This window comes from Echinops telfairi, unplaced genomic scaffold (genome assembly GCF_000313985.2).
Source record: "Echinops telfairi isolate 266 unplaced genomic scaffold, ASM31398v2 ScPeMD7_53;HRSCAF=182, whole genome shotgun sequence".
Taxonomy (NCBI): domain Eukaryota; kingdom Metazoa; phylum Chordata; class Mammalia; order Afrosoricida; family Tenrecidae; genus Echinops; species Echinops telfairi.
This window is the reverse complement of record NW_022103951.1, coordinates 8,599,358-8,615,383: the sequence shown is the minus strand read 5'-3', so window position 1 is coordinate 8,615,383 and position 16,026 is coordinate 8,599,358. Positions and strand designations below refer to the sequence as shown.

Below are 16,026 nucleotides of genomic sequence, written 5' to 3'. Positions count from 1 at the left end.
TTTCTCCCTCTCCTTCCCTCCACCCTCCCAATATCGCCACTCTCTCCACTGGTCCTGGGGGATTCATCTGTCCTGGGTTCACTGTATTTCCAGTTCCTATCTGTGCCAGTGCATCTCCTCCAGTTCAGCCAGATATGTAAGGAAGAATTTTTTTAAAATCATTTTTTGAGGGCTCTTACAACTCTTATCACAATCCATCCATCTATCCATCGTGTCAAGCCATCATCATTTTAAAAACATTTTCTTTCTACTTGAGCCCTTGATAGCAGCTCATCCCCCAGTCCCTCCCTCATGACTCCTTGATAATTTATAAATTATTATTTCTTTCCATATCTTACACTGACCACTGTCTCCCTTCACCCACTTTTCTGCTGTCCATCCCCCTGGGAGGGGGTTATATGTCGATCACTGTGACCAGTTCCCCTTTCTATCCTCACCTTCCCCTCCTGGTATTGCTATTCTCATTATTGGTCCTGAGGGGTTTATCTGTGCTGGATTCCCAGGGTTTCAAGCTCTTATCTATATTAGTATACATGCTCTGGTCTAGCCGGAATTGTAAGACAGAATTGGGGTCATGACAGTTGTGGGGTAGGAAGCATTAAGGAACTAGAAAAAAGCTGTATGTTTTGTTGGTGCTATACTGCACCCTGACTGGCTCATCTATTCCCTGTGACCCCTCTGTGAGGGGATGTCCAATTGTTACAGATGGGCATTGGGTCTCCACTCCATGCCTCCCTGACCATTCACCTTGGGTATGGTTTTGTTCTGGGTCTTAGATGCCTGATACCTGATCCCATCGACACCTCATGATCACGCAGACTGGTGTGCTTCTTCCATGTGGGCTTTGTTGCTTCTCAGCTAGATAGCCACTTGTTTATCTTCAATCCTTTAAGACCCCAGACGCTATATATTTTGATAGCCAGGTATCATCTGCTTTCTTCACCACGTTTGCTTATGCACCCATTTTTCTTCAGTGATTATGTTAGGGAAGATGAGCATCACAGAATGTCGGGTTATTAGAACAAAGTGTTCTTGTGTTGAGGGAGTACTTAAGTAGAGGCCCAGTGTCCATCTGCTGCCTTAATACTTAACATATACATATGTGTACATAGATGTATTTCTCTATCATTATATAAAAATATTTACATTTGTACATGCCTATATTTAGACCTCTATAAATGTCTTGCTTCCTAGTTCTTTCTTCTCTTTCCTTTTACTTTCCTCTTGTCCCTCTATCATGTTCAGCCTTCACTTGGGTTTCAGTAATTCCTCTCGTCTTCATTGCCCTTAATCAAGCCCCACTGGGCATCCTACGCACACCTCGTCATTAATTTTTAGGTCACTTGTTGCTCCCTTGAGAAGAAGTCTTTTTAAACCTGCTAATTATTCAAGGCCTGGGCCTGTTGCTGCTGTTGTTGTTAGATGTCATTGAGTCTGTCCTGACTCAGCAATGCTATGCACTACAGAACGAAACACCACCATCCTCAAAGCTTTTACTGCATTTCAGCCCACTGTTGTAGCCACTGGGCCAATCCATCTTGTTGAGAGCCTCCCTCTTTTTTTGCTGCCCTTGTACTTTGCCAAGCATGATGTCCTTCTCCAGGGACTGATCTTTCTGTCTAAACATGTCCAAAGCACATGAGACAAAGTCTCGCCATCCTTGCCTCTAAACCAGCAGTTCTCAACCTGTGGGTCACGGCCCCTATGGGGGTCGAACAACCCTTTCACAGGGGTCGCTGAAGGTCATCGAAGAACACATATTTCCGATGGTCCTAGGTACCAAGAAACCGCTCCTCTATCTAACTCCAGGTGGGTACGCCCACATGCAGATTCGCCAACTACACCATGCCATGTACCCATGCTACATCATGCTTCAAGACAAAATTTCACTTATTTGTAATTAGAAAGAAATATTTAACAATATATAATTGCACACAGTTTTTGTGATTAATCACTATACTTTAATTAGGTTCAATTTGTAACAATGAAAATACATCCCGTATATCAGATATTTACATTATGATTCCTAACAGTAGCAAAATTACAGTTATGAAGTAGCAATGAAAATAATTTTATGGTTGGTGTTCACCACAACATGAGGGAGTATATTAAAGGGTGGCGGCATTAGGAAGGTTGAGAACCACTGTTCAAAGCTGTATTCTGGCTTTACTTCTTTTGAGGCATATTTGTTTGTTTGGCAGTCCATGGTACTTTCAATATTCTTCACCAGAACCATAATTCAAATGCATTGATTCTTAGGTCTTCCTATTCAATACCCAACTTTCCCATGCATATGAGCCGATTGAAAATACTATAGCTTGGGTCTGGTCCTCAAAGCAACTTCCTTGCCTTTCACTACTCTAAAGAGGTCATTTGCAGCAGATTTACCCAACTGCTGCTTCTATGAGCATTGATTGTGGCTCCAAATCCTTGACATTTTCCATGTTCTTTCTATTTATCATATTATCTGTTGGTCCAGTTTTGAGGATTTGGGTCATCTTTACACTGAGTTGTAATCCATATTGAAGGCTGCAATCCTTGATCTTCAACAGCAAATGTTTCAATTTCTCCTCACTTTTTCAGCAAGCAAGATGGCATATTGGCAGGTTGTTAATAAGCCTTCCTCCAATCATGATGTCACATTCTTCTTCATATACTCCAACTTCTATGATTATTTGCTCAACATACAGACTGAATAAATATGGTGAGAGGATTTTACCCTGACACATATCTTTCCTAGTTGTAAACCATGCAGTATTCTCTTGTTCTGTTCACACAACTGCCTCTTGATCCATGTACAAGTTTTTCACAAGCACAATGACATGTTCTAGAATTTCCATTCTTCTCTAGGCTATCCAAAGTTTGTTATGATCGACACAGTCAAATGCCTTTGAATAATCAATAAAACACAAGTAAAAATCTTTCTAGTATTGTCTGATTTGAGCCAAGATTCATCTGACATCAGCAATGATATTCCTTGTTCCATGTCCTCTACAGAAACCAGCCTGAACCTCTGGCATCTCCCAAGCAATGTCCTGCTGCAATCTTGTTGGGTGATCTTCAGCAAAATTCTACTTGCATGTGATATTGATATGATTCTATAATTTGAGCATTGTTTGTTCACCTTTCCTTGGATGAGTACAAATATGAATGTCTTCCAGTCGGTTGTCTTCCAAATTTCCTGCCATAGACAAGTAAGTGCTTCCAGTGCTGTTGAAACATTTCAACTGGTATTCCATCAATTCCTGGAGCCCTGTTTTTAGCTAATGCTTTGAGTGCAGCTTGAACTTTTTCCTTCAGTACCATTGGTTTTTGCTCATATGCCACCTCTTGAAATGGTGGAATGTTGAATACTTCTTTTTGATACAGTGACTATGTATTCTTTCCATCTTCTTTTGATACTTCCTGTATCATTATTTTGCCAATAGAATCTGTCAATATAGCAACTCAAGACTTGGAATTTTTTCTTTAGTTCTTTCAGTTTAAGGTATGCTGTGTGTGTTCCTCCTTTTGGCTTTGCCTGTTCATTATTTAAGGATGCTGTCACTCAGGAGAGGGGAAGTAGAGTCATTGAGATAAGCAACAATGCCTGAAACCCTGGTGGGGGAGGGGTATTGTCTGAGAATAACTTAGTGGGTGCTAGTCTGACAGCCCCAGGAGTGATGAAGATATGAATCGATGGTCTACTAATCCCTTGGAGAAATGTAAACTGCTTGCCTGTGAACCTTGCTCCCTTTTGTTCCAATGCTTGAAAATCCTCTGATCATTGTAAAAACTGTTAATTACTTCCTGGGACTATTCTAAAGCCTGTTCTTGTCACATATCTTAAGGTATACAACTTGATGGATTTTGACTGAGTTTTAAAGCAGTTGGGAGGAAGCAAACTCAACTGTTTCACTTGCAGAAATACACTCAGAATTTCTTGACTCAACCTGGTCTCCAGGACCTTATTGGCAGCCAGCAAAAAATGCATCCAAAACAGAGGGGAAGACAATTCTCATTAACCAAAAAATGCTTCAACTCTGTGATTTCTTAAATGATACTTTTGGTGGGTGTTTGCTATTTCTTCAAAGATACATTTGTTTGTTTGTTTTGTGAGAGAAGACAATGTGTGCTGTAAAATATGCCAATTAATGCATTTTCTGGTCTTGTCAAATTATTTGTTCTTTTATATTACAAAGGAGAACACACCTTTTCTATTTATATGTTCCCAGGAGCAGCAATCCCTCTTTGTGTCTTTCACAAAGACTTGCAATCAGCTCCACACAGGGCTAATACAGATTCACTACAGATGACCATAATAGAAAATGAAGAGCAGAAATGGTACTTTTTAAAGTTTATCACCCACTCCCTTTTTCTGAGTTATTATACCTCATCTCTTTCAGATGGATGAGTTTCAGATGGCTATCTACCTGATTTTACAAGGAAAGTCAGTGACAGACCTCTGCTTCTTCCCTCCATAGCACAGCAAAGACTTTCTCAGTCATCAGTATTGGCCAGTTCCCCCTACTCCCAATGTGATGTGATCCTCATTAAGTCAAATGCCTCCCCGCACAACCCATCACTAAGACCAAAGGACAGTCAATCATCAAACCCCACATAATCCTTCATCTGCAATGATCATCATTTCTCCCCAACTCCATATTGAGAGTCCCTAGACTATCTTCTTTCACTGCCTGTTAGTTATCATCGCTTAGGACCTGGATAGCCTTGCTTCTGTCTAGCCATTCAATTGTATGACACGGAATACACATTAGATGCTTTACATCAAATAGTTCCTTGAGTAAAGTCAGGGTTGGGCTTCCCACAAATATACTATCCCGTTCTCCCTTATAACCACTTTTATTCCTGGGAAACTTAGTGATCCCTTCCCCTTCTCTTTTGGCCTCTCATCAACTTCCTCTAGAGCAGCAGTTTTCAACCTGTGGGTCGCGACCCCTTTGGAGGTCGAACGACTCTTTCACAGAGGCTGCAGATACATAACAGTAGCAAAATTACAGTTATGAAGTAGCAATGAAAATAATTTTGTGGTTGGGGGTCACCACAACATGGGGGACTGTATTAAAGGGTCGTGACATTAAGAAGGTTGAGAACCACTGCTCTAGAGTCTAGACCAGTGGAAATGTGTGTTTTCTGATGGTCTTAGGTGACTCCTGTGAAAGGGTCATTCGACCCCCAGGTTGAGAACCACTGGTCTAGACCCTAGGTCTCCAAACCTGGTTGATCTCAAAATTGAATCACTTGCGGATCTAGTGAAACTACAGACCCCTGGGCTCTATTTGTAACCTATTGAATCAGAATCTCTAGGGGAGGTGGGTGAGATCTGTAGTTTCACCAGATTCCCAGGTGATTCTAAATGATCAGCCAAGTTCAGGAACCTAGGCCCTGGACCTTCCCCCACCTCCCCACCCCCCCAAATCTCAGACTATTCACCTCCCCTGACTAACAACCTATGACTGAAGGCTTTGGTTGGAAAAAACCTAGCGCTGTTTGAACTTTGGACACCAAATAAATTACACCAGAACATTAGAGAAAGCCGGTAAAGGTTAGCCATCAGCTACATTTTGCTTACCACTATATTGCAAACCAATCATGTGGGAGGGTAGTGCTTAGGCTGATTACTCACATGTGTGGACAAAGAGTTACCAACTTCGTAACATTTCAACCTCTTCAGAATGGAAAAACACTTGGAAAAATAGGATTCTATATTATGAACAAGCCTATGAGGAAGCTTTCTGGTGATCTGCTTCTGAAAAATCTGCCAATGAAAAACTATGGATGACAATGGCCCAGTCATGTTGTGCAAGAGGTCACCATGAGTTGGGCTGGACTCAATAGCAGTTAAAGACTTTCTCTGCTTCTAGGAATGCCTCAATGTAGAAGGATTATTGGGGCTTGAAGCCAAATAAATGAAATCTAAAATCAGACATAGGCTATATGTCTGATTTTATTTTAGAAAATAGAAGGCACCAAGCAAGATGATAAACTCCAGCTTGTCTAGGATTTCAATGTTGACCCTTCACATTGTTACTTCTCTTATTATCTGCTTTGCTAACAGTCTAGAAAAGGTATACAAAAAGTTTCAGAAAAGTGACTTCTAGTAGAGAGAGAAAATGGGAAGCCCAACTCAGAAGTCAACATAAAATGAACAGACTGAGCAGATGTTACCAAAACAAATGGATTAACAAAACATATTAAAATCATTGGTGGGTGAAAATGCTTAGCAAAGTAAAAGAAGAAAAAAAGAAAATGAGGCAGCAAACCCATCTACACCACTCCAAACTTCCTTCTTTTAATGAGCCAAACAAAAATAATGCTTTAAAATGTGGCAGATCCCAAACTTTGACCTTCACTTTTCCAAACACAGCCTATTCCATCCTCCCAAAGTTCAAGAATAGATTTAATGATGGGTCAAAGGCCATCCTTAACATGGCTTAAGGATGCCCCATTTATGAAGACGTTACCTCTTAAGGCAATTCTTGAGCGCTCATAATGTGTGAATATCCATTAAACAGCCCAGGTTTGGAGAGAGAATAATACACAAGGGATTAAAAAATGCTTGTAGGAAAATTCCATGATTTTTCAATTCCATTTTTCCATGAACTTTCTGAAACTCCCTTATATTTATGAGAGGCATTATTTGCAGGATGCTTATGTTTCCATTTGCTGGTATTTATGAGTATACATTTATTTGGGATCTAGCTTCCAACATTAAGACCCTATGGTAGTTACATAATCTGGTGTCAATTTCAGAGGATTACGAGTGAAGTGGTGGAGCGTGGCCTGTCAGTCAAGATATAACCAATAAGGCCTCTGTGTGGGCATTGCCTTCGCTTGAGAATTCTGAGAACTCCTGTATTTCTTCCTTGGAGGCATGAGACACTTCTCTCCTCACTCCGTGAGACGACACTCTACTAACAAGACACACGGCGCTATGCCCTGGGAGCTGGAGAAGCCACATGGACCTGACCTGATGCAACCAGACCTCTGGAGCCTGAGAAGCCATATAGAGACCCCAGACAGCGCTGAGATGCTTACAATGCCAATGGATCCACAAGACTTCCCATCCACTGGCTTGTGATCTTCCTGCATTCAATGTCATTGCATGTGTTTCATGAGTCTGTTGGTATCCAACATATGGGCTAATATCGGACTTATGGACTTGATCTGGACTGGGCTGGGATGTTTTCTCAATATTCAGTTGTTCTTGCATATAAACCTCTTTCTTATTCACATATGAGTCTCGATGAATTTGTTTCTCTAGTCTACCCGGACTAACACAGACTGTACTTTGTAAATGGCCTCCAATGCCACGGATAAGTGGCTGCTTAACCAACTTATTTTTGGTCTCAATGCTTTCAACTAAAGAATTCCTAAGACACACCGTCATGCCGTCAGAATCAGCTTCATGGCTTCTTTTATAGTTGCCTGTTCTCGTATAGCAGTGGTTCTCCACCTTCCTAATGCCACGACCCTTTAATACAATTCTTCATGTTGTAGTGACCCCCAAACATAAAATTATTTTCGTTGCTACTTCATAATCGTAATTTTACTACTGTTATGAATCAGGCGACCCCTGTGAAAGGGTCATTCGACCCCCAAAAGGGTTGCAATCCCCAGGCTGAGAATTGCTGTCATATAGCATTAAATGTACTCCATCCCACTGAAACTCAGTTGGTCAGAATAGCATTTTACAACTAATGAGAATATTAGGGAGACCAAGACAATCTAGGTGCACAAGCATGAGTAATTTTAATGGTCACATATGCATTTTTAAAACTTTGAATTTCAGGAGCCCCGAAGTACCTGCAAATGCCAGGATAGAAATACTATGAAATAATGATCAATAAAATAGCAATTGAATATTTATCGGTACTGCAGTTCACCTCATGGAAAAATCTTAATTGTATCAAATATGACTTTTGTTGGAGTACACAGAGAGCCAGCCAGGTCAGAAAGTGAGGAGATAAGTCAGTCACCAATTTAGCTATCCCCACTGTGTGAGATAAATCAAGTACTGGCATTTAGAATCAGCAACAGTGACAAGAAGAACTTTTTCTTTTTTTCCCCCTCCCTCATAAAATAACGGTTTTGCACCCATTCCAGATACATTTGTGAGAACTGGGTCAAGTAACTAGATGAGGAAAGTGAGATGGTTTCCTGGTGATCATTAAACCTCTACAATCAAGTGACCACCTTGGCACTCCACTCCCTTTCTTTTCAGTGGCTGTGGGACCAGGAAGATCTAGGCAGTCAGCAATCTCTTGGGATTGTGTGACGGATCAGCTCATTAATGGGCATTCTTAGCTAAGAGACATTTTGCTGCTTCTTTATCATGAGATGAAATGAATACTATACCGTCCCCTTCGCAAGGGCAACAATAACACACATTAAAAGCCAATTTGACATTTCTAGAAGAGTACACAGAATGTTTTTATGGGAATTTCTACTGTGAAGTAAAACTAAGGGTCTGAGATTTAAAAAGGCTTACTTTTGTTCCATCTGAATTTTATACCAGATGTTTGGTATATTTTCAGGAGAAACAAAACCAAAATGATTTAAGTCAGCCTTCACTCTGGAAGTTCCTCTTCTAAAAATAATTTTAGCCTAAGGAAATAATTAGAGAAGGTCCAATAGTTTATATGTAAGAATGCTATTTTTAATATTTAGAATTTAGGAGCGATAGAAATAGTTAACAAGTATGGACTGGTTCAATCGATGGTAGACAAGCTGCACAATGGGGGCAGATCCTAAACTGTCCCCCTGACTCTGACAGAAAAAGAGGGGAAAGCCCGTAACACTTTAAGTATCAAAAAGACAACAATTAATTATAGCCCCATCATGACATGACAAGTGCATGCACACACAGGCTCAGAAAAAAATGCCTGGAAGAAGACATACAAAATGCTAGTAATCCTGGATAATAGGATTACGGGTGATTTCTATTTATTTCTTCATGCCATTCTGCTTTGCATTTCTATAATCATAATAATTATTATTATTACAAAGAGCTCCCGTAATCAGAGAAGTAACAGAGCTATTTCCATTTTTGAGAAACAAATAAGCAGAGGGCTCAACGAGCCCTCAGCAGTGCAACGAATAGTGTATAGGACACGGAAGAATGGCAGAGCCTTTCAAACCCTGTAGGGGCTGCCTTTCTTTTCTCTCCTCCAGGCACAGGTCTGAGAGGACCAAAGAGAGAACCCCCAAGGCCATTGCTGAGATGTTCTCATACTTCACACCTTACAGTCAATAATGCTCAATTCATTTCCCAAATCAAGAACCACCGTCTTCATTTTGTCTATAAGTACCTAAATCTGATAGCAACTTCTCAGGACTTCCAATGCTGCCATCCAACAACAAGACCAGCACATTTAAAGACAGCTTTTCTATGGAGTTCCTCATGATAAGAGAGAATAGGAAGAGTCCCTCAAGCCATCGCAGATGACTATCTTTTTATTTTAGTCTGAGCCTGCCAGCATTCACCTCACACAGCTGCCTCTGTTCTTCTTGGCAAGCAAGAGACACCATTCAAAAACCTTTCAAGAAGTTCTCTGGCTCTTAAAACAGTGTCTTCAAATAATGTGTTTCCTTTTGTCACACTATTTCCCCCTTTGTGATAATTTTAGAAAATATTAGAAGTTAAAGTTGATAGGAAAAAGACAAAGAGGGATATATTTTATAGGCATGATCAAGTCTCCCCTTAAATTTTTTTTCCCCCCCGCAGGCAGAAATGCAGAGGACACATGACACATTGTAAGTCTTACTTATCCTGTGGTCTATTTAGGGAGTTTTAGTCTGTGTTTGGAAAATGACAGACTTCTGCTTTTAGACAGACAAATATGAACAATCCCCAAAGAGAAACAAGACTAGCTACTACCAGCAAACTCAGAAAGTCCAATAATTTTGTACCTTAAAAAAAGGATGTATGCGTACATAAAAATAAATGCTCACTGCTTCGAAATTAGCCCAATACCTTCACCTCTATAAAAACCAGTGCAACAGCACCTACTCACAGCTTCTCCATTCACAAGGAAAACGCCAAGACTCCAGCCCCTCCAGAGTGAGGTGCCACACAGCTGGCTGGCTGTGTCTGGACAGAGTCTTCTCTCTTCAGCTAACCTGAAAATCAAGCTAGACTTGTTTACGGCACCAACATCTGTAATTGCTCAACATCTCAGTGACATGGTGTAACAGTTACTGCTTATGCAAACTGCCCATCTGAATGACTCTCTGCAGTAAGAGCACATGAAAACCCAAAACACAGAGAAATTGGAAACATCTGTAAAAATTAATAGCCGAATTGAACAGAGGGGGAGGGGGGGGTCTCAACCAGGGAAATTGGTCTGCGCAGTAGTTGGTTTTAAAAAGAATCTCTCCCTTCAGAAGTTTTTCCTCAGCTGAGCCACAGCCCCCTTCCGGGTGGGATCCTGCCTGGCGCACATAGTCCCTCTAACCCACCAGTGCACACTCATAACAAGCGTTGCTGTAAATGCGTACAGAGAAGATACAAATTAAGGGGATTTAGTACATCTCTAAAAGCAAAAGAGAAATACCTCCTCTCCCATCATGCAGTCAGCCTCCTCTCTGTAGTTTGAAAAGGTCCCAGAACTAGCCCAGAGTCCTCCCACTTCCTTCCACCAGCCAAAGGCACAGAGCCTGCAGGACCCAGCCTAACCCTGAGTCATACTTGGGACCAAATGAGCAATGAGGAGAACAAAGCTCGCATTTGTTTATGGTTCAGGAAGTCCAGGCCAATTCAAGAAGCTCTCCTCCCTGGCCTTATCCCTGCAGGACCTGGGCTGTCTGTGGGACCATTCAAACAAGCCTCACACTTCAGGAGTGTTTATTTGGCAAGACCCAATGACGATTTCTTCTGTTTGAAAAGACCAGCGAGGAACGACACAGACAACCATCTTTCATGAGACAGTATGACTGGGAAGTGAGGACTATCCAGTGATTCATGTATGAGATGGCAATCATGAAAATGCCTGGACTAAAAAAAAAATAAATTAGTATACTACTCATTTAAGGGGGAAAAACTGAAGAAGGAAAAATAGCTGTGGCTTTAAAGAAACACTTCTCCATGGAAACATACAGCAATAATGTTGCCGGCCATGTCACCAGGAGTGTCCTACATGATTGGATCGAAGGGTTTAAGTAACGAGCTTGTTTTCCCAAATGTAATGCCACCTTAATCAGCATTTCAACGAATTTACAACCGCATGGTGATGAGTCGATAACTCTAAAGCCAAAATATCTAAGATCAGATGCCTTGTTGGGCCACTTCTCAGTTGTATGACCTCAGACAATTTACACAACTTCTGCTTGCCTCAGTTTCCTTAACCATAAAATGGGAATAACAACAGTACCGACCTGCAGGATTGTCACAACGACTGAATCGGTGCTTAGGAAAAAGCCTGCTGCATAGTAGGCACTGTATTTGTGATTACAGAATCAAGATGACTTTACAACTCAGGACACCTTATCACCTTCCTCTATTAAAAAAACACCAAACCAAATCCCCTGTCATCGAGTTGATTCCAACACATCTCAACCCTATATAGAACTGCCAGGGCTGTGAATGTGGGGGAGCAGACAGCTTCATCTTTCTCCCTTGGAGTGCCCGGTGGGTTTGAAGTGCTGACTTTGCAGTTAGCAGTCCAATGCGTACCCAACAGTGCCATCAGGGCTCTGTAGCAATAGTTAGAGTACGGTGTCCCATGCCAGTTATTGGTCATGGCTAATATATAAAATTTTTTTCAATTAAACTAAATTTACCACCTTTTACTAAATATTTACCAACTACCTGCAGTGTGTTCAGTTCTGTGTGGGGCTTTGAATTAAGACTCTGTCCTCATCTTCAAAGTAATAATCTACTAGAGTTAATATGACATCAATCTGTTTATATATCACACAATCACACGAATGTGGCAGTAAATGACAAGTGTGATACAAGTGTGGCAAGTTAACACTTGGGATTTAAAGGATAGAAAACACTTTTTCAAAACCTAATTAGTATAGGAGAAAACAGACCCATGCTGACATTTTTCAAGTAATTTATGTAGCTTCTCCTCCTTCAAGGAACTAGAACATAGCATGCCACCCCTAAACATGAGCTGCATACAGGGACTTCCTTCCAAAGAGGACAGTATGGGAAGGGGTGAAGGGGAAACAGTAACTTTACAGTGGGGAGGCCTGACAACCTCCACCTCTGCCAGATAATTAGGGCCACATCAAAAATGGTAAGTCACGTTGACAGTATGCAGCTAGATGTGATGAAAACGACACTTTACCTATGTGGCCGTTCTCCCCTAAACCCTTAACCTGGGTCTAATAATGAGAAAAGAAGCCCTGGTGGCACAGTGGGTTACACCTTGAGCTGCTAACCACAAGGTCAGCAGTTCAAAACTACTAGTCCCCATCTCCCCAGGGGATAATTCCAGGCTGTCTGCTTTGGAAAAGGGTTCCAGTCTCAGAAACCCACAGGAGCTGTTCTACTCTGTCCTATAGGGTCACTATGAGTTAGAATTGACTTGATGGTAGTGATTATGACTTGGAGTCATGAGAAAAATCACAGTAGAGGGACACTCTATAAAACACCTGCCTGATATGCTGCAAAACTACCAGAGGCTAAGAAACTATCACAGTCAAGAAGAGCCTAAGGAAACAGGATTGACCAAGTGTGATGTGCTAGCCTGGATGGGTTCCTAGAACAGAAGGACACTTGGGGAAATGAAAGAACTAGGGAGAAAGCACAGACTTTAGTTTATAATTCTGATCAATATTGACTCATTAGATGTGACCAACATGCCATAACAATGTAAGATGTTAACAACAGGGGAAGCTGAATATGGGGCTCAGGGAACTCTTTGTACTATCTTTGCAACCATTCTGCAGATCTAAATTATTTGAAAATAAATTTATATAAAAACAACAAAGAAAACAACAATGACGACAATGACAGACTCACCTAGTTATAAAGATAAGCCTGGTGAATGCTCACATATATATACATGAGGGGGTAGCCTCCAAAATAACAACGGAATCCCCCACCCCAAAGTTATGTATTTAATTTTTGTTTTACAAAACAACATTATCACCTTCAAAGTACTTTCCATTACAATTAATGCATTTGTCAAATCTGTGATTCCATTCTTGGAAACCTTTTCCAAACTCATCTGTTTGGATGGCTGACAGCAAACACCTCCCTCGTTCTTTTACTTCACGTCTACATCCTCAAATTGCTGTCCTTTCATGTCCCTCTGCATTCATGGAAACAAGAGAAGTTGCACAGAGTGAGATCAGGTGAGTAAGGTGTAAGGGGAAAGAGAGGCATGCTGTTTTTTTGCCCAAAATTGGCGCACTGAGATGGCTGCATGAGCAGGTTCATTGTTGTGGTGGCAAAATCAGTCCCTTCTCTGCCACAAATCAGGCCTTTTTCTTGCACACTGTTATGCAATCTTTTCAGAGCCTCTAAATAGGGAGCTTGATTAACAGTCAGGCCTGGTGGAATGAACTCCAAATGCATAATCCCCGCTCACATCAAAACAAAACAAATGAGCATTGTCTTGATCTTTGATTTTACTTGACAAGCTTTTGGGGGGCGAGGTGACGATGGCATCTTTCACTGGCTTGATTGATGTTTGGCTTCAGGGCCATAAGAATAGCACCATGCCTCGTCACCAGTAATGACGTTGGGAAAAAAGTCTGGGTCGCTTCAGAACTCTTCTTTCAAAGCACGGCATGTTTCCACTAAATGATCTTCTTCCTGTTCAGTCAGAACCTGAGGCACAAATTTCACTGCAGACTCTTCTTCCCAAATCTTTTGTTAAAATTTACTGAACCGAGCTCCAAGACAGTCCAAATAACTTCCCCATAGCTTCAATGGTCCCTTGTTGGTCTTTGAGCACAAGTGCACAAATTTTGTCAACATTTTCCTCTGTTCAGGAAGTTGTCCTTGTAAGCTGTGTTCTACCACATTTTTCCCCCGAGTAGGGAAAAAAAAATTCATTGCTGCATGCTGTTCTCTTAAATCAGCCATCACAAAAAAACGAGGTTTGAGCAAAACTCTTTTACAAAAAAATTCACTGTGACTAGAGAGAACCTTCCCAAGTGATGCCACTGGGTGCATTAATTCAGAACAAGTTGCTTGATGCTCGCCTAGCAGAAAAAAATGCATATTACGCCCAGCAGAGCTTTTCCTGTTTTTTTTTAGGGGGGGATACCCCCTCATATAAATATATGCATGATTTATATCCATATGTGACTATTTGTTATGTATGCAATATCTTCAACAAGGCCCTCCCAATTTCATTTTTAGATTATCTTTATATCCTTAGCCTATCTAGTAACAAAGATTGTCCAATGCTGACTCCTGTCTTTTTGGTTACCAAAATACATAAAAGAATTTTCTTTGAAAGGAAACTTGGCTCTTCCGTCAGTTTTGCTGCCAACCCTGGCTACGTTGGCCCAGCTTAAAGAGTGTGCCTGAGGTGGGCCCATCTGCCCCTTTCCAAGAGCTACTAGAAGTTCCTGGTGCCTGGCCAATTAGTCATCAACCACAGAGCCTCGGGGCTGGCAACTCTCCCAGCTACTTCCTCTCCCATCTCCAGCCCTGGTTTCGCTGTGCCTCCCAAGTTATCTTTCAAAAATGAAAATCTGATCATGCTGCTGCTGGACTTAACTAACTTCCAGCCCACCCAGAAGATGGGCAACTTGTAAGTGGGCTCCCTCCCACACCTGCCACCCACCTCTTTTCCCTGCACTCCAGCCAAATCTACCCTTTGACCATCCCATTCAGCATGACCAACTCCTTTCCTGGTCTACATACACACCAACCCTACTCTTAATCCACATTTACCCATTCATCTCCAAACACTTTGCTCACATGTCACTTTCCCAGCAGAGATCTCCACAACAGAGATCTCCCTTCCTTTTTGACCTGCAGGAAATGTAGTAGCTCTTTCTGCTCTATTTTCAAGGATGTGTTGGACATACCTCTGCAAGGCCTTAGCCTTTGCATTATAGTGACTTCTATATATATACCCACTTCTCTCGGACACAGAGAAACAATGCAAACACTAAACCCAGGGTCTGTATATAACAGCTACTCCAAGGGGTGACTTGGGGGAGGAAGTGTTAACTCCATTTCATTAAACACTATCATATCTACCCTATCCCAAATCAATAACCTGCTGGGTTAAAAACTGCACTTATTAGACAAGGACAGCTCCTAGATATGTCAAACAGCCAATCTCTTTCCAAACGGTTTGCCACTCGTTAGCTCATTATAGAAAATTCCTGAGCTGTCACTGGTGGTCCATAAAAGGCATTCAATAAAGCTTCAGTAAATAATTGGATGAAATGAATGAACTGATGAGTAAATCTGTAGTTCAATCATAAACAGACCAAAATAGAAATGCGTCTTCCTCTGCAATTTCAATAAGATTAGGACAAAACACTGTATTTGTCCATCTACTCAACAAATATTTGAGGGCCAACTATAGTTTACCAACTATTTACAAGAAATTGTAAACACAATGGTGACAAACACAAAGTCCCAAATGCATGGCGCTTAATTTCTAGTGGCTGCTATTTAAGACAGTGATTTGAACAAACTGCTACAACAGATATGGAGAAATCCAAGTCCTCACAGCTTGTCAATGCCATTCTCTTCCGAGATATATAAATGGACATAAAAGATGAATTTGGTTTTACGAGATTTCTCAGCTGCCCTTCCTAAACGCTTGGGTGTCTGTCTAGTACCCCAAATCAAAGAGTTGTTTGCAACTCTAACCATGAAAACACGAATCAGAACTTACTCTGGGAATGTGCTAGGGCCAGGTATACAGAAGGGTTATAATGTTTTTTCCATGGGACCCTGGTAGCACAGTAATGAAAAAACGCTGGCCTAAATGAAAAAGTCAGACACTTGAGCCCATCAGTGGCTCAGCCAGAGAAAGACGTGGCAGTCTGCTTCCATAAAGATTATAGCCAACAAATCCCTACGAAACAGTTCTCCCG

The 16,026-nt window shown here is 41.3% G+C and overlaps 1 protein-coding gene across 9 annotated transcripts in view; it reads right to left on the bottom strand.

Moving 5' to 3' along the window:
- The window catches only part of SH3KBP1 (SH3 domain containing kinase binding protein 1), a 340,714-nt gene that overhangs the window by 161,869 nt on the left and 162,819 nt on the right, over positions 1-16,026 (bottom strand). Inside the window, exon 1 of one of the 9 annotated variants that reach the window (XM_004709926.3) lies at positions 10,557-10,580. The exons of the other annotated variants lie outside the window; for them this stretch is intronic. Coding sequence (XP_004709983.1) covers positions 10,557-10,571 — 15 coding nt within the window. The 5' untranslated portion in view covers positions 10,572-10,580. Of the gene's footprint in view, positions 1-10,556; positions 10,581-16,026 lie in introns of those variants that run through there. 9 annotated transcript variants of the gene reach the window in all.